We start from the raw sequence: 26,285 nt of genomic DNA, 5'->3' as shown, positions 1-26,285 counted from the left end.
CCACGGGCGGCGCGGCCAAGGGGGCGCGCCGCCCTAGGGTTTGGCGCCCCGTGGCCCCTCTTCGTCTCTCCTTCGGACTTCCGGAAGCTTCGTGAGAAAATAGGCCTCCGGGCTTTTATTTCGTCCAATTCCGAGAATATTTCTTTACTAGGATTTCGAAACCAAAAACAGCGAAAACAACAGAACGGCACTTCGGCATCTTGTTAATAGGTTAGTTCCAGAAAATGCACGAATATGATATAAAGTGTGCATAAAACATGTAGATAACATCAATAATGTGGCATGGAACACAAGAAATTATCGATACGTTGGAGACGTATCAGCCGGCCCCCTTAGGGGAGTCCACTTGGGACTCCTCCCCCTTAGGGTTGGCCGGCCATGGGAGGTGGAGTCCCTCCGGGACTCCGCCTTCCTTTGTGGTTTCTTCCGGACTTTTCTAGAACCTTCTAGAACCTTCCATAGAACCTTCCGGATCATTTTAAATCTTATAAAATGACTTCCTATATATGAATCTTATTCTCCGGACAATTCCGGAACTCCTCGTGATGTCCGGGATCTCATCCGGGACTCCGAACAAATATTCGAACTCCATTCCATATTCAAGTTCTACCATTTCAACATCCAACTTTAAGTGTGTCACCCTACGGTTCGCGAACTATGCGGACATGGTTGAGTACTCACTCCGACCAATAACCAATAGCGGGATCCGGAGATCCATAATGGCTCCCACATATTCAACGATGACTTTAGTGATCGAATGAACCATTCACATACGATACCAATTCCCTTTGTCACGCGATATTTTACTTGTCCGAGGTTTGATCATCGGTATCACTTCATACCTTGTTCAACCTCGTCTCCTGACAAGTACTCTTTACTCGTACCGTGGTATGTGGTCTCTTATGAACTTATTCATATGCTTGCAAGACATTAGACGACATTCCACCGAGAGGGCCTAGAGTATATCTATCCGTCATCGGGATGGACAAATCCCACTCGTTGATCCATATGCCTCAACCGATACTTTCCGGATACTTAATCCCACCTTTATAACCACCCATTTATGCGAGTGGCGTTTGATGTAATCAAAGTACCTTTCCGGTATAAGTGATTTACATGATCTCATGGTCATAAGGACTAGGTAACTATGTATCGAAAGCTTATAGCAAATAACTTAATGACGTGATCTTATGCTACGCTTAATTGGGTGTGTCCATTACATCATTCATATAATGATATAACCTTGTTATTAATAACATCCAATGTTCATGATTATGAAACTAATCATCTATTAATCAACAAGCTAGTTAAGAGGCATACTAGAGACTCTTTGTTGTTTACATATCACACATGTATCAATGTTTCGGTTAATACAATTATAGCATGGTATATAAACATTTATCATAAACATAAAGATATATAATAACCACTTTTATTATTGCCTCTTGGGCATATCTCCAACAGTACTTTCGTGTCTTTGGATGCAAATGTCTTGTTAAGAACAACAAAGGAAAGCTCGGTAAATTTGAAACTAGAACCAGAGGGCATATTTGTTGGTTATGCGGAGAACTCTCACGCCTATAGATACTACAACCGGTCCACTGAGACTATTGAAGTATCTTGTGACGTTGAGTTCTTGGAGGATAATGGCTTCCAAGTGGAGCAAAGTGTTCCATGTGTTGCAGGTAATGATCATGATCCATCTAGCGCCATCAAGCATATGGGCATTGGACACATCCGGCCCATAGAAGTTCATAATGATGATGGAGTAGAAGTATCAAGCACGGCTCAAGTGGAGCCTAGCTCAACTCAAGCCGAACCATCAAGTGCAACTCAAGAACCATCCTCCACTCAAGATGAGTCACATCCCGAAGAACAAGAAGAAAGTCCTCATTTCATTGAGCAAGACCATGATGATGATCAAGAGACATCCACAACTCATGATCAAGCTCAAGTGATCCCTCATGATCAAGTACTAGCAAGGGATGAATTCATTGATCATGAAGGAACCATTCGGAAGATCAAGGCCGCTAAAAGGGCAAGTGACATGAAAGTAGATCAAGTCCTTGGTAGCATCTCAAGAGGAGTGGTAACTCGTAGACACCATGCATTACTTATCACTTATTGTCAACACCATGCTTTTGTGTCTAGTTTTGAACCACTCAAGGTACATGAAGCCTTGGTTGATCCGGATTGGGTAATTGCCATGCAAGAAGAATTGGAGTGTTTCACTCGTAATGAAGTGTGGTCTCTAGTTGAGAGACCCAAAGATCATCGCATCAATGTTATTGGGACCAAATGGGTATTCAAGAACAAGCAAGATGAGAATGGCATTGTCATACGAAACAAAGCAAGGTTAGTGGCGCAAGGGTTTGCCCAAATAGAAGGTATGGATTTTGAGGATACCTTTGCGCCGGTAGCCTGTCTTGAAGCTATTCGTCTTTTGCTTGCATTTGCATCTTTCCACAATTTCAAACTATATCAAATGGACGTGAAAAGTGCATTTTTGAATGGTCCTCTAAAAGAAACCGCATATGTGGCTCAACCCCCGGGTTTCGAAGACCCATGCCGGCCCAACCACGTGTATTTACTCCATAAGGCACTCTACGGTCTCAAGCAAGCTCCACGTGCTTGATATGAGTTCCTTGTTGTAGTTCTTCTTCTTGTGAGACTTGGGAACATATCCAAGTCCAAACTTTTGATTGTTTGACCTTTGCTTACTCAAGAGGTCATCCAATCCCATCTTGTTCTTGGCGGTGGTGAACTTTGCAAGTTCCTTTGTTAACCTAACATTTTCCTCAAGAATAGATGCTTGCTCACAAGAGGATTCATTAGGATGATAGTCGAGACTATATTTAGTCACCAAGGATTCAAGATATGCATTGGTCTCAACATGCAAAGAGAGTTCCTCTTGTAAACGAACATGTTCCTCAACAAGCTTAGCATGCTCACTAGTAAAAGAGGTAGGGGAACTAGCATGCTTTTCAACAACAATGGGATTTCTTACTCTACGGTCTCCGGCGTGCGGCGTGGGCGCGACAGCGGTGGTGGTTGGCCGGCAAGGGCGGCTCCCTCCCTCGAGCTCTTGCTGGCCGCCGGTGAGGCTGATGGTGGCCGACACTCCTCCTCGGCGACGGTGAGGCCGGTGTGGCTTCTTGCCTTTCTGGTGGTGGTCCAAGCCGGCATCTGCTTCTCGGTCCATCGCCTCCAATTCGCCGCTGGCGGCATCAGGGGTACGGTGAAGGACCACGGTGAAAGCCCTGCCCGGTGCTTCCGGTGCGGATCACGGCGACGCTTGAGGGCGCCGCTTCCTTCCTGAAGGCGTGATCTTTGGTCCCAACCGTGCCTTCCCTCTCCTCCGGTGCCAGGGGAAACCCTATCTCCGGTCCATCAGGAAAGGTGGCGGCGGCGCCACGGTGTCGTTCTCTTCTTGAAGATGTTGTCGTGGCTTCTTGGGGAGAGGCCGATGTGTAACTGGAGGCTGGGCATTGTGATCCGCTGTCGGTGTTGGCTTCTGGTCAGGTCATGGGGCTTCGAGGCGCTATGTACGACGTGGTGGATGCAACCTAGTCAGCTGCTTCTCCAATTCCGAAGGATCCTGCCTTCTCCTCGCCGACTCTTCTAGGATCATGAGGGGAGGTACGTTGGTCCGGGCTGCCTTGGAGTCGCGAGCGTGCTATGGTGGTGTCTCGCTTGATTCGTGACACGGTTCGGTGGCTCCGTGCACCATCTCCTCACCTCTTTTGGTAGGATGTTGGGGACAGGTCGTTCTCATCGTGTCGTTTGTAGCGGGGTGTTGTAAACCGCTTGGCTTTGTATCGTCTTGGGTGTGTGTGGAGTTGTATCGGTCGTCGGCCTCTTCTTCTATGTGATTGATACGTCTTCGAGGACGTATTCTCGAAAAAAAAGGTGGCCTTATTTCTAGAGATGCTCTGCTCCATCCATCCCATTTGCCACCATCGTAGCACAAGGAAGACGAACTATGTATCTTGATTTGATGAATGGACATACTAGATTTCTTCGTAAATATCTTTGGAAGATTAAAGTTCCTTTAAAAATTAAATTTTTTATGTGGTTCTTGCATAATAAAATCTTGTTAACTAAAGATAATTCGGCAAAACGGAATTGAAATGGTTGTCAAAAATATTGTTTCTATGATTCCAATGAAACCGTTGAGCATCTGTTTCTTACTTGTCCTTTTGCAAAGATTGTATGGCGTATGATTTATTTTGCATATAATATTTCAGCCCCTTTAAATATTACTAACATGTTTAGCAAATGGTTAAATGGTGTGAGCAAGTATGATAAGGCTAGGATAAGAATTGGTATCTCAGCTTTGTGTTGGTCCATTTGGACATATCGAAATGATATGGTCTTTAACAAGTAGAAGTCTACCAATTTTTTGCAGGTTATTCGTCGAGCTGCGCACTGCATTCAACTATGGGCTCTCTTACTCTTGGAGGATCAGCGGGAGGATATGGTTACTGGATAAAACCGGCTGTTGACGGTTGCTCAGGACTTCTTTTTCCAGCCAACTGGATGGCGTCATATTAGTAGAATATCAAATGGATAGCTTCTATATGCGCCTGATGTTTCTGTGGTTGATTCATGTATCAACCTTAGCTGATCCATGATTGTAAACTTTGACTACATTATACTTGCATTTTTTAATAAAGTAAAAACCGTGTCATCATTTGATGCAGAGGCTGGGATGATGCTCCCATTTCGAAAAAAATAATAAGAAAAGGACGTGCCCGATCTAGCCGATGGGACCTGGCAGCCTACTCCAAAACTCTACATGGGTGCTACATCTACAACTACAGAGAAACCTACCTACGTCGGCGCCTCGCCTCCACCCTCTCTGAACGGCAACTCTGGCGGAGAAAGCTTCGGTTCGGCCCAAGGCAGAGAAAGCGACTCTCAAGGTACCGTAGCAGGAGAGAGAAGAGAAAGGGGGAAATGAACAACCACATTCCTTTTTTATACGTTACTTTGTTCGATCATTCAGTACCCTGTTTTGATCACTCAGTACCCTGTTTCGATCATTCAGGTCTGTTACTATATTCCTTCTGTGTGAATAATCTAAACAAAATGAATGATCGAAATAGACTACTCTTGTGCCAAAATACAACAGTATAACAAACTTCAGCAACACCAATTCATCATTTACTTTGCATGACTAAACACAGATAAAATCAACTGACCAAGCCAAGCAGGTCAGTACATTTCACAATTACACACAAACTACAAAATTAGTGACAGAAGTTTTAATATTTGGCACAACCGAAATTTGGCTGTCTAACTCCTAAAATGGGCACCGTTTCTTGCACGAAATCAGCTAATCAGGAAAGGTTGGACTTCTAAGATCAATGGAATTTCCTTCAGTTCACTTCATGATCTCTCCAAGAACTGGCCTAAAGGAAACAAAACCTGCAAGGAGTCGATAGAAAAATAAATACCAGGAGCTGGAACTATCTCTGCTTAGTCACTTTCAGCATTTGACTTAGCTGTAAGATACATTTGATTTAACAGCGAGCTACAAATGATTTATTCCGAGTTAAAGTTGGACTGCATATTTATCTGAAATCTTAGAAAGAGCAAGAATAAGTTAAAACTCGTTAACTTGATTCAAATGTGAACACAAGTTCAGCTTATGTCTACTTCAGTTTCTTCAGAAAAAACAAGTTTTTGAAAATTAACCTCACACTGGAATGATTAATCATGAATAAAATGTACTACCTCTGTCGATAAAAGGATGTCGAAAGCTTGTCTAAATTTAGATGTATCTAGACACATTTTAGTGTATATATACATCTGAATTTAGATAAACCTTCGACACCCTTTTATGGATGGAGGGAGTATGTTTTTCCCCGAAACAATTCATTGCTGAAATTTAAAGATATTTCAATTAATTCATAATGAAATAGAGGAGAACAGTAAGTTGTCAGTTTGAAAACACGTAGACAACTATGGCATGAACATGTTTAATATAATAAGATGCTAATGAAATATAAAGTATCGTCACTTTGAGGTTCTGTATCGAATTTAGCAGGCCAACTGTAATCCATTCAACCACCAAAACAGAAACTTGTTCGAAAAAAGGAGAACAAGAGCTTGCCCCAGGACAAGAGTTTGTTTCTAGTAGACATCTAAAAAGGATGTTAGCAAGTGGTACAAGTTATGACAGAGCCACACACGTAACGATCAAAAAATATGTGTACACCGTATATTATGGAGATAACATCATATTAAGACTTTGGTTTCAAAGCTGCTTTGAACAGTTCACTCCGAAAAATAGTGGCCTGAAGCTAGTCCATTGTGTTGTGCTGCCTGTAACTAGTTTTGTTCAACACAGTAATATTAAGATGGTTTCTGCAAATGGATATATCTGATAAATGACCATGATACCATTGCCTGGCACACAAGATGTTGCCAAGTGTGAATGAGTAATTGTGCCTGCACCACAAATTGCTTTTATGTCTAAATTTATGGTATCAACAACTCTGACAACAAAAACTACAATCTCAGTGTATGTCTCTTAATCACAGAGCTACGTACGGGAATATCAGCACGAAAGGATCCAAAACATTTAGCCCGAGTAAAATCAAGAAACCAAAAATAAACCCTGAGCATAATCTAAGTGGCACACTAACAGGTTTGCTATGTCCACTGTTGGTTATTCGTTTGGGTCAATCCTATATGTCAAATCTTTTGATCTGAAATTCATCTATAAGAGAGGCATGCTATGATTTTGATAAGTATGACATTTATTGGGTAAGGATGAAAAGCACATCATCAAATCCTCCGAGTTAAGGAAACAACGAGAAAACAGAAGGGCAGTGCAACTCACCAGACTAAACAGCTTGACACATGGAGCCTGATATTGCCTTCCTGAAGAAGCACAGGAGGTAGCTGTCCTTCATAAGTTGCTTGGCTATTGGGGTAGTGCAGTTCAACACCAGCAGAAGCATCCGCATCTGAGCCAATAATAATCTCAGCATACCTTCCTTCGTACTCAAGGCAGCAGACGCCATTGAAGAACATTGAGGGATGCACTGCCAGACGCTGAGCACATTGTAGTTCATGCAAGCACATTCTATTTCACTCACCCTCAGGCAACGTTCTCTTATGTACATATGAAATGAAAAGGAGTAAAGGTCTCCTATTACAGATCACATAATAATACATGTTAACGCCATTAGTTAGACTTATAGCTGCATGAACATGCTCACAAGGAACAACCTCTGATTACATCCGTTAAGTAGTAGCTTCTGTTGCAAACATGCATCCATCCATGACCATATTCTAGCACTTAATAATTACAACTATGTTATAGATTTCCCCAATGAGAAAGATGGGTGAGCTTGCAAAGTACATGACTGAAGTAATTTCATTGTAAAGCCATATGCTCAAGTGCCTCTCAAACAAGGATGAAGGTCGAAATTATAGACAATCACACAAACCGCAAAGAGCAACCAACGAAGATGAAGCTTATAGACAGGGAAAAAGAGCCCGATCACCGCAAAATGTTAGCCGGAATTTACAAGCTGCTTACACGATCTCAACCTAGATTTCACGAGCAATCTGCACATATCAGCTCCAGAAAAAAGAATTCGAATCACGGGCCAATCGAACTCATCTACGAAAGAATTGTGCGACATCTCTCAACCAAATCTCTTGAACGAAACCATCCTCATATCTCAGCAACGAAACCGGCCTCAGCTCTCTCGGCAGAACTCAACAGCGAGCAATCGCGAAATGCATGCTTGATTTTACAGATGGGGGAACAGAAGAGGTGAGGGCGTCAGAGGAAGCCGAGGAGGAGGGCGGCGCCGAGCACGAAGAGCCAGACGATGTGGACGAGCAGGAGCGCCTGGCCGGAGACGGGCGCGGACCCGGCGCCGACCTCGCAGTAGCCGCGGCGGGCCACCGTGGCGCCGGCGCAGGCCGCCTCGGGGCAGCCGCACCAGTAGGTGGTCCCGTCGGCGCCGCAGACCGGGTCCGGGCGGAAGCAGCGGACCGGGCAGAGCGCGACCTCGTCCGGCGCGGAGGCGGCGGCGGAGGAGGAGGAGAGGGGCGCCGCGCAGGGCTCGGCGGCGGCGTCGGCGTCGGCGACTGCTAGGGTTGGGGAGGAGTGGAGGAGGAGCGCCAGGGCCGCGATGGAGAGGAGGATGCGGGCGGGCGACATGGCGGCGTCGCCGGCGTCCGCCCGGCGGCCGGCCTAGCCTTCTCGGGGAGGGGTGCGGCGGCGGTGGAGGTCAGGTCCGTTGGAGGTTGCCGGCGCCGGCCAGCTTTTGTTTGGGCTGGGTTGGCGTGGCGACGCGTTTGGTTTGGTTTGGTGGGTGCGTTTGGTTGGACTGCTCCAGGCTCCAGCTGGGACGCGTTGGCAACGCTTTGATTCCTTCCTGCTTTGGGGAGAAGAACAAACGAGGAAAGAAGTACCTGCCTGGCCTTGTCTTGGTATTTTACCGAGTCCACACGTTTCCGTCGCGGCCAGGAATAGCATTTTCGACACGTTTTGGTCGTTTCGAAAGTCTCAGGCCGTCTTTCCTTGCTTCGCGGGTAAGAGTTAAATTCTGGCCATTACCAATGGCTTCCCACACACACACCCAAACAAAAATATATTTTGAAAAACAAACCTAAAATTGATACGGTTATCCACCTTGGAAATATTAAACATACATTTCCTAAATAGAACTTAGATTACTTATAGGGGAAGTAACATAGCATCATACATCTCAAGACGATTTTGGTGATGTGACATGTAAATAAATGAAGAAAGAGAGTGAGGTGTTAACTAGCTATATTACCTTAACATCACATACCCCAATGCAAGATGACTCTACAACATACAAATGACACAATGCATGATATCACGTATAAGTTACTATCCACTATGAAGGTAGTAATAGACTAGTAACGTAGCATATGTTACTAGTCTAAGTTACTTCCTACTATGACCTGTCTTAACCTTCATCTAAGTCACTAACTAACCTCAGAGAGTCGTCTTGGTTGACATGGCAACGCGTGGAGTGATACACTCCGTGCATTAAACCCGAGCCATGCACCGGAAATTCTAGATCTCAAAGATGTATATCCCGAGCTCGAAAAAACCCGATCACCAATTCGGGAAGGTGTTTGCAATTCCTGAATATACTTTAGGAATTTCGAGCTTGTAGTCTTGGCATCCAAATATCTCGAAAAACCCATTAGCATTTAGGATTTACAACGCCCAGACGCCTTGAACCAAGCCCAAATGGAGCGAGGTGTAACCCAAGACAACCAGTACCACAAGGTACGAGCGCACGCACAACATCTCCTCCAACTTTCCCTTCGGTCGCTGCTCGCCACAACCTCACCTGCCGGCCACCACCGCTCGCCACAACCACACCCGCTGCTGCTTGCCACAACCGCACCAGACAACCGTCGCCCTCCGCCGCTCACCATACCGTCTGCCGCCGCCTCCTCGTCTACACCTCCCCGTCGTCCTCTTCTCGTCGACGCCTCCATGTCACCGTTGACGCTCAACGGGACTTCTTCGCCTTCCATCCTCCTCGCCCCGCGACAACAAGCTACACCTCTAGCGCGTCGACTAGAAGACCGCATCTCCAACACTACTCAACTTTTTTTCAGTTTGTAATTTGGGCTATTAGGTGTACCCTTAAATTTAAGTACAGTGGGTGTATTTTACTAAAAAAAGAATTTAGGCCATGGTTAGTGTTGTCACTTGTGAGCCTTGCGTGGATGAGAGGATAGTAAAATTGACAAAAAAAAATACAAACAATACTGAAAAAGAAAAATAAGCGAATAACCTGATCAAGATCGTTAGAACTGAGAGTATGAATCACCATTATCGAACACATGGCAGCCCGCCAAGCAGAGTCGCTGTGCTAGTGTCAGCCTGTGTATACATGGGCCTTGGCGTGCGGTGCCGTGCCGGGCCTTTGCGTGTCGGGCTGGCCCGTTAGACTGGTTTGGGCTGGAGATTAGCTGTGTATTCGCTGGCTTCGCTCGACCCCTTCGTTCTCGTCCTCTCTCAACTCGCACGCGGAAAGGCTCGCACGGAACCCTACCGTCGCCGGCGGCGGCGCAGGTAGCCCGCCCCCCGCCCTCCTTCTCCGCCTCAGAACGGATTCGTCGGCCTCCGCCCGATCTTCCAATACCGTTGGGGCTCACTATCTCCTGGCATCTCTCTCCCGCCCCTCTCATTCTCTGTCTTTTCCGTGTGCAGGTTTCGCAGGTGCTCCGGCGGCCGGCGCACGTACCTCCCGAGCTCCGGCGACCTTCGTCCAGCGCAGGTTTGTGCCGCAGGTCCCCTTCCTCCCCTCGATCTGCTGCCCCTGACCTCTCTCCCTAGTTTCTCACTTGATGCGCATGATTTGATGGCCGATTTGTGTGCTAGCTCTTGGTTGTCAATTTCTGAAATATTGTTACTACAAATTGCATGTGCCATGCTAATAAAATCGATTTACATTGTGGTTGCAAAATGCCAGTAGAGTTACCCATGGTTTCTTACATTACGGAGGAAAACAAAAGAACCAGAGATAGTTTTTAGCACGCAGCAGAACCAGAATACAATCCAGAATGAAATTGAATGCATGCAGTAGAAAGGGTCAGGCTGTTAGCTCAGAATAGTTCATGTGAGTAATCTGATTGGTATAAGTTGGTTTAAACAAGATCTCTGTATGTATTGTTAGCTTCCCAAGTGGTAGATTGGAGAAGGGGGTGATTTGTAGTATTTGTTGCTAAAATTTATGTACAAAGGGGTAATATAACCACCCCAAGCAAAGAGGTCATCATAACAATCTATCCACCCTCATCGCTTCAGTTAATCATCACATTGGATAGCCCTAACCACTTCTTATTCTTCCAACCTGAAAAAAATTGGCTCATTACACCCACCCAACCAAACAGAAAAAAATGATATCCCCAATGCACCCACCCTTGCCCTCAAACCAAGCGCACACTTGATGTCAACCTACTCACTAGATATTCTTGACATTTTTGCCTCCCTGTTTGCGTGAGATTGCTTGAATTTGGCTGAGCGACACATATATGATTATACGGCTATTAAGATCTGAGTTGTAGAGCATGATTTAAGTGAAAGAAGTCAGTTTGTGGTAGGTTGTTGGTCGCAGGAGGGTGCAGGGGGTTTCCACGGCTATAAGAACTGTACTAGTTTCTTTGAATCTATGCATGCTGGTGGTTTTACCACAACACACAGTGTGTGTAAATTTTCCGTCAATCAAGAGACAGGCTAACGATGTTTGTGTGTCAAACTTGGGTCCATTAGCTTTCTTCGCAGACAGTCATATATTGGTTGATGCTTTGTTTTTAGTTTTTACAGCAAAAACATCAAAGCCTTTTGTGCCAAGCAAGTTGGGGTAGGCTAGGTATTGAACCCAACAGAGTAAACAAAGTAGGAGTAAGCTAAGATTCTGGCACATGGATTGCTGATTTCTATGAAATCCTATCAAGAGACAAACCTGTAGGTACATTCCAATCCCTCAAGTCCCTTTTTTTTTCGAGAAAACGCAAAGGACCTTTGCGTTTCATTTCATTGAAAAGATAGGGGTTTGTTTACATCCTCCTAGGAGGCAGATTACAGGTTATGTAGCAAATACATCCGTGCACATCCGACCCGTAAGCCCTGGGCACCTGCCCTAGCCCAGACACTAAGCTCTTGATGTTCTGCAGCAGCAGCGGCATGGAGGGCTGGGTTCCTTCAAAGACGCAAGAGTTTCTGTGCATCTAGATCATCCAGGGGATTAGCAGGGCAGCAGATGCAAGGCTTTGCCCCGACAGGAGATCTGCCTTGGCGGTCAGCCCTGCCAATTGGGAGTATGGTACCTCTCTCTCCAGGGAAAGAGGATCACGAGGTGAACAACTGTTAGGCTTGTCAGGTTGGGGCCCCACAAAATCGTCTTGTAGCACAGAACACGACGCGTGATTTGGAGTGGTGGGCGACTCGGTCTCGGGCAGGACCCGGCGGACTCCGCTGCACGGCGTGGCGGGTGGCGTGGAACCAGCGGTGGCGGGATCCACTGGTGGCGTGGTTGGGGAGGTGGCGAATGAGCGCTCGCCAGCTGGCTCTAGAGATGATTCCATCTGCCTCGGATCAGCGGCGGCTATGGTGGCTGTTGCAGCGACGCCAGGAGCGACAAGGGTGGGCTCCAGTTGTTGGCCCTTTTTGCGCCAAAAGAGCTTTCCTTTTTCGGCATGGGCACGGGGGTGACGTTGCCGGCTTGGACCACGTTGAACCGGCCACAACGCCATCGATCGATCACCGGCGGCAGTGATGTGCGGGCGTGATGGCGTAGCAGGCCTCCGCGGGTCCAGCCAATGGCCGTCGAGTGCAACTCCGTCGGCACGCCGCCGCAAGCCATCTATGGCCCAGGTGGGTGTGCCCAGGGCTATGCCGGCGGCACGTCCGACGGGGGGGGGGCTCGGCGTTGCTATCTGGTCGGCGGTGCTTGCGGTATCACGGCGAGGACCTCGCCGCCCAGCCCGGTCTGCATCGCCGGCGTCGTTGCTGTTGCCAGCGCCACCATTGTCCCCAAGTGGAGCAGTGGCAGCGGATGGAGCTTGGTCGGCGACCTCGGTGTGCATGATATCGATTGACACAGGGTAGGTGAGGGTCTGGCTGGATGGTGGCTCGAAGGCGGTACGCGCCGGGATGATTTCGACGACCTCGAGGACGGTGTGCGGGCGAATGGTGGCAACATCGTTGGTGCGAGCGGTGAGCCCAAAGGTGGCCATGTCAGCCCTGGAGCGCGTGTCGGGGTGGATGCGCTCCACCCAGCAGCCATGCCCGAGGAGGAACTCCATCGTGGACACATGCCAGGCTTGCGCAGGGATGCTGCGGAACTCAAGCTCGACGCGGTTTTCCAACCTGGCATTGCCGGCGTGGGCAAGCTTCCACCAGGGACGGACGCTGAGGGGGAAGCTCGCATCGCCGAACCCGAAAGCCTGTCCTTGAGCTCTTGCGTGGCGAAGATGATAAGGAAATCTTCAGGGTGGTGTAGGTGGACGGTGAAGTCACCGGGCCATAGGTTGAAGCTGGCATGGAGAACGCGTGCCACCTGCTCGGCGGAGACGGCTGACCTAGTTCCGGTGATGGGTGCCATCTTATGGATAGAAACATGATCGTATGAAGTCCCATATCAACTTTGGTCGCCTTCTGCCCCTCCTAGTCTTTTTCCTACCCTTTAGAATTGCACTATTAACTGATGCTTCTGAAGCTCTCTGCTAGATATGTCCAAACCACCTTAGGCGGTGTTGGACTAGCTTCTCTTCAATTTGTGCCACCCATATCCTACCACGTATTACCTCTTTCCTAATTCAGTCCTTTCTTGTGTGGCCTATGTCTCTTGATGCTTTGTTTTTGTTCGAGATAATTAAGATCCAGTGAAGTCTGTATTGTTCCCCTGAAATTACTAGTGAAAACTGTGAGTGCCCATTCCAGGCTATGGCTATCTTGATTGGTTAATTAGTAGCAGACTTGCATATGCGAACAGGACTGGTTAGGCCCGTAAAATCAAAATATCACGTGAATTATTTGCCAGGGGTTATGGTTTTGCATGTATCTGCTGGAGCAAGAATTTTGTGTGTAGACCAAGTTACAGATTTTATGTTAAAGTTGCCAGCATAGCTTGGATGAGAATTAATCACTGGAGCATATGGTGAGTTGAGTGAGTTCATGTTGCGTTTGTCAGCTCAAGAAACCTGAATGAATATATGAACATTGCTCTTCCATGTTCTGGGTATTCCTTTTTATTCTCCTTGAGTTTTGAACCACAAAGGGTGTCAAATATGTCTGGTTGCTAACAGGGTTGCTATTTCATAATCACAACCCAGAAATAACCCTAGGGCGTCTTGCTATTACAGGTTTACTCGTAATTAATTGGGCCAAGCAGAACATCAGAGCTTTCCAATGGATGAAATATGCCATAATAGCTAGTTGTGTTTGCACTTCTGGTTGGTAGTTTCTGTAGCAACCTCTGAAGGTTCGAAAGAATCCATAGGGTCTTTGGTTCAATACTATTGGTCACATGATTGGTTGCTGTCGGTATGCCTCAGCAATATGTTTGCCTTTGAATGCCCTTTGTGAATGTTTTGCTTCAGCGTATTTCTTTGAGTATTGAGTGATAGTGATTATTGGCATCTATGTGTTTGGAGTGTTCTCTGTTTTCTCCCTTTCTGAAAATTTACCTTCTGAATTTTTCACTTCGTTTGTTATCTGTATACTTTGATTATAATAAGAATGTTCATTTTCTTTGTGATACCTATCTGTGGTTAGATCCGTCACAAGGAAAATGGCAAACAGAGCAGGTGGTGAGGGCAAAGAACCCATAAACGAGCAAGTAGTCGCAAATACCTATGCCAACATGCGCACCGAAATGAACCAGCTCTACACAAAGATCACGGAGCTGGAAATGGAAGTGAGCGAGCACTCTCTTGTGATTGGCGCAATTGAGCCTCTGGACCCCACAAGGCGTTGCTACAGAATGATCGGCGGAGTCCTGGTGGAGAGGACCATCAAGGAAGTGCTGCCCGCAGTGCACCGCAACAAGGAGGGCCTCGAGGAGGTGGTCTCTCGCATGAAGGAGGCGTTGGAGAAGAAGAAGCAGGAGATCACTGAGTTCGAGCTCAAGTACAAGATCAGGATCCGGAAGGGCGACGGCAATGCCGAGGATGTCACCATGAAGGAAGCCTCTGCACAGGGTGTTCTTGTTGGCCCCGCAGGAGCATAGTGGCAGAACAGGGAAACTTGCGTTGTTCTATGTCAAAATCAGATTGCTCTCTTTGCCGCATGTCAAACGATATCTGGGTGTGGTTTATCATGCTACACGTGCTGTAGTAGTGTTGAATCCTCGTCATGTGTAGAACTGGAGCATCAGAACTTTGCTGGCAACTGCAGATTTCGCGAAGATTGCAGAATGACTTTCGTTGTCACGCCGCCCTTTAATGTTTTGCATTGATATATCAAAACCCGTCGAGAGATTTAGCATGAAAATTTCCCACCCTGTACTGTGTTGCCTTGATATCAAAATCCGTCGATACAATTAGCATGAATTTCCGGATGGAAGCTGGATCTATGGCGTGGGCCCTGCTTGTTTCCCCATGATACGAAGGTGAACTAGTAACAGCCGTACGATCTTGGCGTGTCCGGCTCAGCGCCACTCCCAGATCCCCTCCCGAGTCGACGCTCGCCTAGAGAAACCCCAAGGAAGCCACCAGATCAACATGGCCTCCGCCGCGGGAAAGCCGAACACAAACGCCGGCGGCGACACCAAGGGGAGGAAGCGCAAGTTTCTCCCCCACGGCAGGCCGGTGACACCAAGGGCTTCTTCATCACCTGCGACGGCGGCCGCGAGCAACACAGGCCACCCGCGAGGCAATCTCCCTGCTGGACACCGTAAGTAAGACACCGCTTTCCTACTTGCCTGCACCTAGGTGATCTGCTCCCTTTCCTGCGCGAGCGTCACGCGCAGTAGCTGTTCGTCGTATTGCCCTGGTCGGCGTAAGTGTGCAGGTAACGTCTAATTAGTATAAGTGATAGAGAGATGTACATGCTCCAGTTCAATATGAGTGATAGCGCTATGTCTATGATCCTGTCTAGTTGATTGTTAGTGTGGCGGACCGCAGTTTACATGTCTATGCTGCTTCATACTGCACCTTCCAACTCGCTGATAAAATGTGAAGAGATGAATTATGGTTACACTAATGATTATGTTCTTTAAAAATAATTCTTTTGAATGCTTAGAAAGTAAACGTTAGAACCATTTCTGTTAAGTCTTAAAGTGAATAAATGCTCTTAACATGGCAGTGATGTGGTGTACCATGGGTACTGCTATTTGTGGTCTGCTAAGGTTCGACCTCCCACCCTGGCGGTGGCGGCGGCCCTTTTATAGCCACGGCCAGGATAGGAAACGATAGGGGCACGCGAGAATCAATGGGGCGCCCGCGGGGACCAAGAGGCCACACAGGAGGCTGGTGTTGTGGTTAGCGACGGGATGAGCCGACATTGATCACCGGGTTGGCCATGATGGTGGAAAAAAAGAAATGTATCGGCCCACTGAGTTTTGCCCCTGACCCAAACGGACAAGGGGGAGGGCACATCCAATTTTCTTTCCGCAACCCAACCCAAACTGATCAAAACAGACACATGTGGTGTCTGAAATGGATCGGGCCGCTGGAGATGTCCTAAAACACTAACTTTGAGGGGATCGGTTAGTGATGCCCTCCTTCTAAAATGATCCCGGTTTTTAAAGAATCTGAACATCACAGTTCGGTGTATATAATTTCTAAAAGTTACTTGTTCTTCAGCCACTTGGCCTTGATGCTGTTGCGCGCTCATCTGCACACTCACAGGTTTATCTTACTAATGTCGCTCACACACACAGCAACATCCGTTTTGTTGGTGTCCATCTCACCGCGCGGCGTCATACTACCGATCTCCCCTTCCCTCTCGTTGCTTTGGCCCCAGAGCACGCTAAAGAGACCTCCAACCAGCAGGATCCACTACGGGAGAATTGCCGTACGCCGACGGCCAGGTGATGCGCCGACGGCCAAATATCGGGGCCGTCGGCACAGTAGCCTCCGGAGCGCGGCGACGAGGATGACCGTCGGCTTTAAATTGGCCGTCGTGCAGAGCCGAAGGTGCCGACGGTCACCGTCGGCACAGCCTCCGGCCGTCGGCACAGGACCAGTCCGGCCGTCGGCACAACCTTTTTTTTCTTTTTTTTCCACTACGAACTGTGCGCGACGGTTAAACCGTCGGCATAGCTTTTTCCTATTTCTCAACGGCAGTCTTCAAAAAGCATAACTAAATCATTCTAACTCGAGAAAAATAAGTTATAATATATCAAATTTTGCGAAAAACAAGATCTATCATAGAAAAATATCAAAAATGGAATATTTCAAATACCTAAATAAATTTTCTTATAAATGAGCTATAATGTTCGAGGTTTCATGGCTTTCACACACGCCAAAAATGAAAAAATGGTCGCTCGTGGGTCGGATTAGAAATCCGCGTCCAGGGTGTTGCTTACCATCCTAGGGCCCACATACGTGCCAAATATGACCTCGTTTCGGAAAATTATGCCATGTCGAGGCCGTTTCCCACCTCATTTCTCCTGAAATCCATAGAACTCCGGACGTGATAGCTCTTTTCGTGAAGGGTTTTCCAAAATAATTGCCACATCCCGGCTTTGACAAACGGAATAGTTACTATGACATATAAAATGACGCCACGCGGCTCCGTGAGATTTTTTGACTTCGTTCAAATTGCCATCCGACCAAAACAGCTCCCCGAGACATGCGGTATCGCCGTACGGGCGTGCGGGTGCACCCATTCGCGAAAAACTAAACTGGACAAAAATTAGCACATATAATGATGCGTCGTAGAACTAAAAACATTTCTTCCGGAATTTTCGGAGCGACGGATAGTTGAGCCCTAGTTCAAATCCGGTCGGTTTCAACGGATTCGGCGGGACACCGCCGAAAGCTGCATGAGTTCTCAAAAACCTAATGCGTGCACATGTCATGTGATAGGTGGTGCGTAGGTGGTCTACTATCATCGCACGGAGGTTTCATGTCATACTAAAATGTGCCCCATGTAGCTGCTTCACAAATAAAAACCGTTTGGGCACGCTAAAAATTGAAAAGATGGTCGCCCGTGGGTCGGATTAGAAATCCGCACCCGGGGTCTCGCTTTCCATCCTAGGGCCCACACACGTGCCAAATATGACCTTGTTTCGGGAAACTATGCCATGCCGAGGCCGTTTCCCACCTCATTTCCCCTGAAATCCATAGAACTCCGGATGTGATAGCTCTTTTCGGGAAGGGTTTTCCAAAATAATTGCCACATCCCAGTTTTGACAAACATAATAGTTACTATGATATATAAAATAACGTCACGCGGCTCTGTGAGATTTTTTGACTTCGTTCAAATTGCCATCTGGCCAAAACAGCCCCCCAGGACATGCGGTATCGCCGTACTGGGCGTGCGGGTGCACCCATTCGCGAAAAAACTAAACGGACAAAAATTAGCACATATAATGATGCGTCGTAGAACTAAAAACATTTTTTCCGGAATTTCTGGAGCGACGGATAGTTGAGCCCTAGTTCAAATCCGGTCAGTTTCCAGCGGATTCGGTGGGACACCGCCGAAAGCCGCATGAGTTCCCAAAAAGCTAATGCGTGCACATGTCATGTGATAGGTGGTGCGTAGGTGGTCTACTATCATCGCACGGAGGTTTCACGTCATACTAAAATGCGCCCCATGTAGCTGCTTCACAAATAAAAACCGCTTGGGCACGCTAAAAATGAAAATATGGTCGCCCGTGGGTCGGATTAGAAATCCGCGTCCGGGGTCTTGCTTCCCATCCTAGGACCCACACACGTGCCAAATATGACCTCATTTCGGCAAACTATGTCATGCCGAGACCGTTTCCCACCTCATTTTCGATAAAGTCAACCAGATTTAAACTAGAGGTACTTGATCTATTGCTCATGATTTTTGGGTAAATTAAATTGTAGGTTCAAAATATGATATGGATGTCATATTTGTATTCCTCTTATTTTTCTGATCAATTTAGACATTATTTGCCAAATTCGTATTTACTGATATTAATTATTCCATATTAAATAAAAAGACAAAAATTAAATCATTTAAATGTTTTTCAAATTCTATATTATTATTATTTATATATATTCATTGTTGTTTACTTAAGTAATTGTTTAGAATTCAAAAATATAGAGATGTGGCAAGCACGGTCAAAGGGTTAATATGATTGATATGGTAGTATTAACAACAAGGGTGTCATTTCTTTCATGAAAGCTCATCCGAAGAGAACCAAGAAGTTAAGCGTGCTTGGACGAGAGAGTAGTGTGAGGATGGGTGACCAACTGGGAAGTTTGAATACAAGTGCAATTTGACCTAAGATTAGATGTACAAAGTGTAAGTAAGTGTGATTGTGAAAGATTAACAAGTAAAAAAGAATATGAAGAAAATTGAAAAAAAATAAAAAATATATTTTTTCAAAAAAATATTTTTAATCTTTTTTCTAAAAAAAGAATTGAAAATTTTGAAATACTATGCCGACGGTTATACCGTCGGCACAACAATCTGTGCCGACGGCCAGTCTGTGCCGACGGTGATCGGGCAGTCCCCGACCGGAACTATGCCGACGAAGCTACGCCGACGGTCACCGTCGGCACAGCCTGTGCCGACGGCCTTCCTTGCTGTGCCGACGGCTGGCGGCCGTCGGCATACTGGAGCTCTCCCGTAGTGATCCCACCTAAAATGCTGCATGCATGCCAACAGGCAGAACATAAACAGGTAGCAGAGCGGAGATTTCAGGGATTAAGTAATGAAATTCGTTTGCAAACTGGAATCTTGGATCTTAATCAAGTAGTATTATTCTATAGATGGTTGCCTTGAGTAGTTGAGTTCCCTACCTGCCGAGGCGAACAGTCTCTCCGAGGAAGAAGGAAGAGCACAAGGTGGTGAAGACGAAGCACATTGGTGTCCACGCGGCGAGGAAGACGGGCCCTTTCATCTCCACGCACCAAGCTTGGAGGTAGTAGGCTACCCCCATCACCATCAAGCCCTGAGAAAATCATCCGTTAGTACTGGTGCTTTATCATTCTGATAGGATAGATGCAATGGATAATCAGGGGACAAATTTAAAAAAAGTTTCAGAATCATAATTCTTTACGGAGTAAGCAACTGCGAGCAAGCCGACGTCGAGCCGTAGTTTCCAGCTGGAGAGGTCCCTCTCCGCCGCCACCGCGACTGGAGCACGCTGAACACGCACTGCACCGTCGTGACGAGCAACTTGTTGGGGTACTCCCTCAACAGCGCCGCCTGCAGGACGATCCACAGGGACCACGCCGCGTTTGCCACAACCATCAGAAACGTCCATTTGATCCAGGCCGCTCCCTGGGCCCTCGATGGAGCCCCAGGAGCGAGCTGGCGATGGCTGTGGCTCAAAGGGTTCAGCAACGGCCCTGCGTAAAGGGCGACGGTAAGTACTCCGGCGATACAGAGCGCTACGCCGGTGAGCTTCGCAATGCCTGAGGGACTCTTCAGATGCACAACTTCCATCCTGCGCCACGTGCATGTCAAAGTAGTAGGGTCATATCTCATTTGTCGCCACCCCATACGGTGCGAGTTGGCTACTCCAAGTCGAATTTACCTCAGCAGCAGCGCGAGGAAGAAGGTAACCGCTGGCAAGGAGTTGTCCGTTGCAGCCGCCACAGTTGCGGAGGTGTACTTGAGGCTCACATGGTACATATTTAAGCTGAATGTGATCCTGCAGGAAACCCACCCAAAGATGGGCAATATATAGGATAGGGGGTTGATTTCTTTCTGATAACGCATTCTAAATCTGACTCCGAAAAGGCGAAGATACTGTAGAAACGATGTGGCGTACCCGATTAATGCACAGAAGAAGAGCTTCAGCAGCAACACGAATGACGGTGCTGATCGGCTGTTTTTCCTACACATAAATTGCAGTTCAGCGTACATATATATATTCCGGCAAAGACTAGCTAGGTTGTGTCAGGTACTCAGGTTACGTAAATTGCAACTCAGTGCATAACTCAGGTTCAGATGGATCGTCATTTACCTTTGGTGAAGAAGGGCGAGAGGCAGCAGGAGGATAGAGCCAGCTGCCTGACGGTAGAAGATGAAGACGTAGGTGTTCATGCCTCGGTTGAAGGCTGCCTTGGAGACGACGAACATGCCAGTGTAGATGAGCTGTATGATGACGGCAACAACGTAAGGCTTATTGCTTGCATCCATGGCCACGCACGTACGTACTTTAGGCAGCTGGTTAAGTTTATGGGCTCTTAGTAGTGGAAATCGGGATGGATCAAGCGATATGACATAGAGAAGTGGAACTCATTTTTCATAGACAAGGACCTTGTGTCGTGGGTCATTGTCCGTGCCTTCCAGGGCACACTCCAATCTGCAGCAAGTCACGTCGAACTATGTGTCATCGATCGGGCAGGCAGAGCTTCTTTATTGAAAACGGATCATGCACTGATCTTTTACTACCCCGTGATAGAATTAAGGTTTCTGTGGCGCACTTGTTCTTAGGTGCGCCACAGAAAAGCGTGCGCCACAGAATTGGTTTTTAGTGCGCCACAGAATTTGCTTGTATTATACACGATTTTGTGCTGCCTGCTATACACATGCAGTTTATAGACAGCAATACAGTATACACAGGTTATATACAGCAACATTCAGATATAATATAAATATCATGTACATTGCACAGATATAACATAGACATCATCATCACATTACTTAGAGCCCGATCGAGATACATATATAGTGGCAAGTGTCAAATGTTTTGCATATAACTCTTAATTCATACAAAATTCACAATTTCGAGATACAAAGTAGTCTTCATCCGGTTCCTCCTTTGCTCCGTCATCTCTACCCACCAGGCTCGCTTGCATCGGGGTCCTTCATCCAGTTCCTACTATGATGAAAATGGAAGAAAGTGAGACCAACAAGTCCGATGCACAAGAGAAATGGAATAAATGCCTCATACATTGTTGGTCAACACAAATATTAACATTCAAGGACGGTGTAAGTGAGACCAAGTCCGATGCACAAGAGATTGATATTTGTGCTATCTTACCAGGCTCACTTACGCCGCCCCCGAGTGTACGGTGACCAAACATTTTAATCATCGGTATTTTGAAAATCTCAAAGCAAATGGAATGACAAAATGGAATAAGTGCCTCATACATTGTTGGCCAACACAAATATTAACATTCAGGGATGGCGTAAGTGAGACCAAGTCCGATGCACAAGAGATTGATATTTGTGCTATCTTACCAGGCTCACTTACGCCACCCCCAAGTGTACGGTGACCAAACATTTTAATCATCGGCATTTTGAAAATCTCAAAGCAAATGGAATGACAAAATGGAATAAGTGCCTCATACATTGTTGGTCAACACAAATATTAACATTTAGGGATGGTGTAAGCGAGGCCGTGTAGGATGCACAAGAGATTGATATTTGTGCTATCTTACCAGTGCTCACTTACGCCACCCCCGAGTGTACGGTGACCAAACATTTTAATCATCGGCATTTTGAAAATCTCAAAGCAAATGGAATGTCAAAATAGAATATGTGCCTCATACATTGTTGGTCAACACAAATACTATGGTCGAAACCATAGTTGCAAGTATACACCGCCGTATACTTTGCGTAAGGGCCCCCTTTCCCCGGTCGGCGTTCCGTCAACGGGTGCTTGACGACACAACAACGCCGATCCGCATCTCCGGCGCAGAACCACGCCGGTCCCTCGCCGTCCAGCTGAACGAGTCCTTGATGCAAAGACCGTGCCGGCTCGACCCAGCATTATGCCGGGCCGTGTTGCCGCGCTTCAAGCCGTGTGTCCCGCGCCTCGCATCGTTCGCTGCTTGCCCGGTGAACCAATAGGCTGATCGTTGGAATAGGAAACCGATGACCGCCGGTCGCAAGATTAAATTGCGATCGGCCGTCATCGGCTTCCTTATTCCAACGATTAGTCTATTCGTTCACCGGGCAAAAGGCGAAGAGTGCAGGCGCGTGATCGACACGGCCCGAAGCGCGACAACAGGGGTCGGCATGATGCTAGGGAGGCCGGCACCGTCTTGGCATTAAGGACTCGTTCACGCACCGGACGGCGAGAGAAGAAAAGTGGTGCTGCGCCGGAGAGGCATGTCGGCGTTGTTGTCTCATCAAGGATTCGTTCACGGAACGGCGGCCGTGGAAAGGGGGGCTCGTCTACAAAGTATATTGCGGCGTATAGGTGACCAAACATTCTAATCATCGGCACTAAAATGGAAGAAAGGCCAATGCAATTAAGAAGTAGCTAGTATGAACTAAATGGAATGCCTCATACTTTGTTGGTCGAAACAAATATGAACATCCCGGGATGGCGTTAGTGAGGCCAGGTAGAATGCACAAGAGATTGATATTTGTGCCATCACACCAGGCTCACTAGCGACACCCCGGAGTGTACGAGTGATCAACCAACCATCTAATCATCGACAAGTACAAAAACACCACCAAACCAGCAACCATGGTGACATAAGTCAAGATGCTCAAACACACATAGCATGCATGGAGCAAGATGCTCCAAAGGGATTATTCATCACTTGGTAGTAACCAAGTGATGCTCGGCAAGAGAGAGGCCAAGCCTAAGCTAGTCAATCCAAAGAGAGATGGATATGCATAAGTAAGCAAGAACACATAGCCTATCCAAGTTAACCAGATAAAACCAACCTTGACAGACCAACCGAATCACCTAGCACCACCTAGCATTTTAAAACCATCGTAAACAGTCCTTTTTCTTCAAAGGATACCACAAGTGGCATTCATTTACATGATCCCCTACAAATGGATATCTCTAATTTCATCAAAGCCAACAAGAAAAAGAAATATATCATTACTCAGCTTGAGTTCAAAACAAAGCTAGGGTCCATAAGGGATTACTCATCACTTGGTAGTAACCAAGTGATGCTAGCAAGAGAGAGGCCAAGCCCGAGCTAGTCAATCCAAGAGAGATGGATATGCATAAGTAAGCAAGAACACATAGCCTATCCAAGTTAACCGGATAAAACCAACCTTGACGAGCCAACCGAATCACCTAGCACCACCTAGCATTTTAAAACCATCGAAACAGTCCTTTTTCTTCAAAGGATACCACAAGTGGCATTCATTTACATGATCCCCTACAATGGATATCTCTAATTTCATCAAAGCCAACAAGAAAAAGAAATATATCATTACTCAGCTTGAGTTCAAAACAAAGCTAGGGTCCATAAGGGATTACTCATCACTTGGTAGTAACAAAGTGATGTCGGCAAGAGAAAGGCCAAGCCCGAACTAGTCAATCCAAGTAGAGATGGATATGCATAAGTAAGCAAGAGCACATAGCCAATCCATGTTAACCAGATAAAACCAACCTTGACAACCAACCGAATAACCTAGCATCACCTAGCTAGTCTTTTAAACCATCGAAACTTCCCATTTTCTTCAAAGGATACCATAGTGGCATTCATTTACATGATTCCCTACTCGTGAATATCTCTATTTGGATAACATAAGCAATCCACACCAGTAGAACAAGTCCTCATCACCTTATACAGAGTTCAAACTTTGGATTTGTTTCCAACAAAGGTTGGAAAACAAATCAAATCCATTTAGTTTAACCGAATCATCACCAACACATGGTTCATTAATAAGAAGTGACAAGCATAGCACCAATTAATCAAGCAATATAGCAAGCATCAGTAACAAACATAGCACCAATTAATCAACTATAGCCGTGTATTTTTAATAAGAAGTGACAAACATAGCACCAATTTATGATGATCCTGTTTGAAAAGATTGCCCGGTTATGCTCGTCAACATATGTGATTCAGTTTCACCGAATGAACTAGCTACTCGGTGTATAAAGTTGACAGACTTGATGGCTAATTATTGTTCAATTTTGTAGGCTTCAAGCTATTCGTTGAAGAAACAGAGGATGCATGGCCGGATGTGAAGAAGCACCAAAACAACAACATCACAAGCAAGCACCAAGACAACAACAATGCATTCCACGGCAACACCCTTCTTCGGCGCAGCTCAGTGCTGCACTCCCTTGTCCCCCGTCAACTCTAGTCGCCATCCGAGGAATAGGTATGCGCTATGCCCAATTCTACTCCGACTCTTCTTCCCAATGTTGGCTGAAAAAGTCGATTTTTTTTACCAGCCGTACTCCCGGAGGAGGAGTACCGGATAAATCCATGGAGATAGCTCTCTCAAGCACTACGCCGGCCGCTCAAGCACCTTCCCTCAGCGCACGCAGAAACAGCATCCAGAGCATTTCATCGAGCACCTTGTGCTCGCGCGGGAGAGGAAGAGGGAGGGGAGGGCAGAGGTGGAGCTCACCGAAAACAGGGGTGGAGGAGGAGTTTGACGACGATGGCAGGGGTGGAGGAGGTGGAGGACGCGGCGGCTCGGCCTCCTCCTTGATGCGGCGGCGCCGGACCCTCCTCCTCCACGCCTTGGCCCCTCCTCCTCCACGCCGCGGCGGCATGTGCTGCCGGTGGCGGGGATGGGTGGAGCGTGGGGGCATGCGCCCCTCGCGGAGGAAGGCGGCGGCCGGCGACGGCGCGACGACCATGGCGGCGCGCCTTGGTACGGATCGGAGGGGGAGAAGGGAGAGAGGCGGCGCGGCGGTAGAGGGGATGAGGGCGCGGGGAGGGGTACGGGGATAATATAAGTTCCCCTATTTCGTGGCGCACCAGCTCAAGTGCGCCACAGAATCAACAACTCCGTGGCGCACCGTAGCAAGTGCGCCACGTAAATAGGCAGGCCGTGTGCGCCACGAAATAGTTATTTCGTGGCGCAGCAGGCCGTGTGCGCCTACGTAAATACCTACGCTAATAATTGGGAGTGCCAGGATGTGGGCCCCACATAGTTTCGTGGCGCAGGGTTCAGCAATGTGCCACAAAAATAAGCTAGTTTTGTGGCGCACACAGTCTCGTGCGCCACAAAATAAGTTTCTGTGGCGCACTCAAAACGGTGCGCCACAGAACTAAGCTTCGCCTATAAGGGTACTCCCTCAGCAACGCCGCCTGCAGGACGATCCACAGGGACCACGCCGCGTTTGCCACAATCATCAGAAACGTCCATTTAATCCAGGCCGCTCCCTGGGACCTCGATGGAGCCCCAGGAGCGAGCTGGCGATGGCTGTGGCTCAAAGGGTTCAGCAATGGCCCGGCGTAAAGGGCGACGGTAAGTACTCCGGCGATACAGAGCGCGACGCTGGTGAGCTTCGCAATGCCTGAGGGACTCTTCAGATGCACAACTTCCATCCTGCGCCACGTGCATGCATGTCAAAGTAGTAGGGTCATATCTCATTTGTCGCCACCCCATACGGTGCGAGTTGGCTACTCCAAGTCGAATTTACCTCAGCAGCAGCGCGAGGAAGAAGGTAACTGAAGGAGATATGCCCTAGAGGCAATAATAAAAGTAGTTATTATTTATATCTCTATGTTTATGATAAATGTTTATATATCATGCTAGAATTGTATTAACCGAAACATTAGTACATGTGTGATATGTAGACAAACAAGAAGTCCCTAGTATGCCTCTTAAACTAGCTTGTTGATTAATGGATGATTAGTTTCATAATCATGAACATTGGATGTTATTAATAACAAGGTTATATCATTATATGAATGATGTAATGGACACACCCAATTAAGCGTAGCATAAG

General features: G+C 47.1%; 3 protein-coding genes and 1 pseudogene across 3 annotated transcripts in view; 1 reads left to right on the top strand and 3 right to left on the bottom strand.

Annotated features, from left to right (window-relative positions):
• Nucleotides 1-7,467: 7,467 nt before the first annotated feature.
• LOC124668280 lies at nucleotides 7,468-8,188 on the bottom strand. Its single transcript, XM_047205450.1, has one exon. The coding sequence runs from the start codon at nucleotides 8,186-8,188 to the stop codon at nucleotides 7,805-7,807; it is 384 nt and encodes a 127-aa protein (XP_047061406.1). The 3' UTR covers nucleotides 7,468-7,804.
• Nucleotides 8,189-14,277: 6,089 nt separating this feature from the next.
• Nucleotides 14,278-14,943, top strand: LOC124666259 (probable prefoldin subunit 2). The gene has a single exon (XM_047203602.1). The coding sequence runs from the start codon at nucleotides 14,316-14,318 to the stop codon at nucleotides 14,751-14,753; it is 438 nt and encodes a 145-aa protein (XP_047059558.1). The 5' UTR covers nucleotides 14,278-14,315; the 3' UTR covers nucleotides 14,754-14,943.
• A 4,517-nt stretch (nucleotides 14,944-19,460) lies between these two features.
• LOC124667660 lies at nucleotides 19,461-20,812 on the bottom strand (annotated as a pseudogene).
• A 4,017-nt stretch (nucleotides 20,813-24,829) lies between these two features.
• LOC124662924 (WAT1-related protein At5g64700-like) overlaps nucleotides 24,830-26,285 on the bottom strand; it is a 2,480-nt gene continuing 1,024 nt past the window's right edge. The window contains exons 4-6 of the mRNA XM_047200704.1: nucleotides 25,977-26,020; nucleotides 25,603-25,882; nucleotides 24,830-24,850 (exon numbers count right to left, since the gene is read on the bottom strand). Of these exons, the coding sequence (XP_047056660.1) occupies nucleotides 24,830-24,850; nucleotides 25,603-25,882; nucleotides 25,977-26,020 (345 nt within the window). The remainder of the gene's footprint in view (nucleotides 24,851-25,602; nucleotides 25,883-25,976; nucleotides 26,021-26,285) is intronic.

The sequence above is a fragment of the Lolium rigidum genome, chromosome 6 (assembly GCF_022539505.1).
Source record: "Lolium rigidum isolate FL_2022 chromosome 6, APGP_CSIRO_Lrig_0.1, whole genome shotgun sequence".
Classification (NCBI taxonomy): Eukaryota; Viridiplantae; Streptophyta; class Magnoliopsida; order Poales; family Poaceae; genus Lolium; species Lolium rigidum.
Note: the sequence above shows the minus strand (reverse complement) of the source record. Positions and strands in the feature narration are given on the sequence as shown.

Coding starts and splice junctions, on each gene's coding strand:
- LOC124668280 (XM_047205450.1), bottom strand. CDS start 8,188: ATGTCGCCCGCCCGCATCCTCCTCTCCATCGCGGCCCTGGCGCTCCTC.
- LOC124666259 (XM_047203602.1), top strand. CDS start 14,316: ATGGCAAACAGAGCAGGTGGTGAGGGCAAAGAACCCATAAACGAGCAA.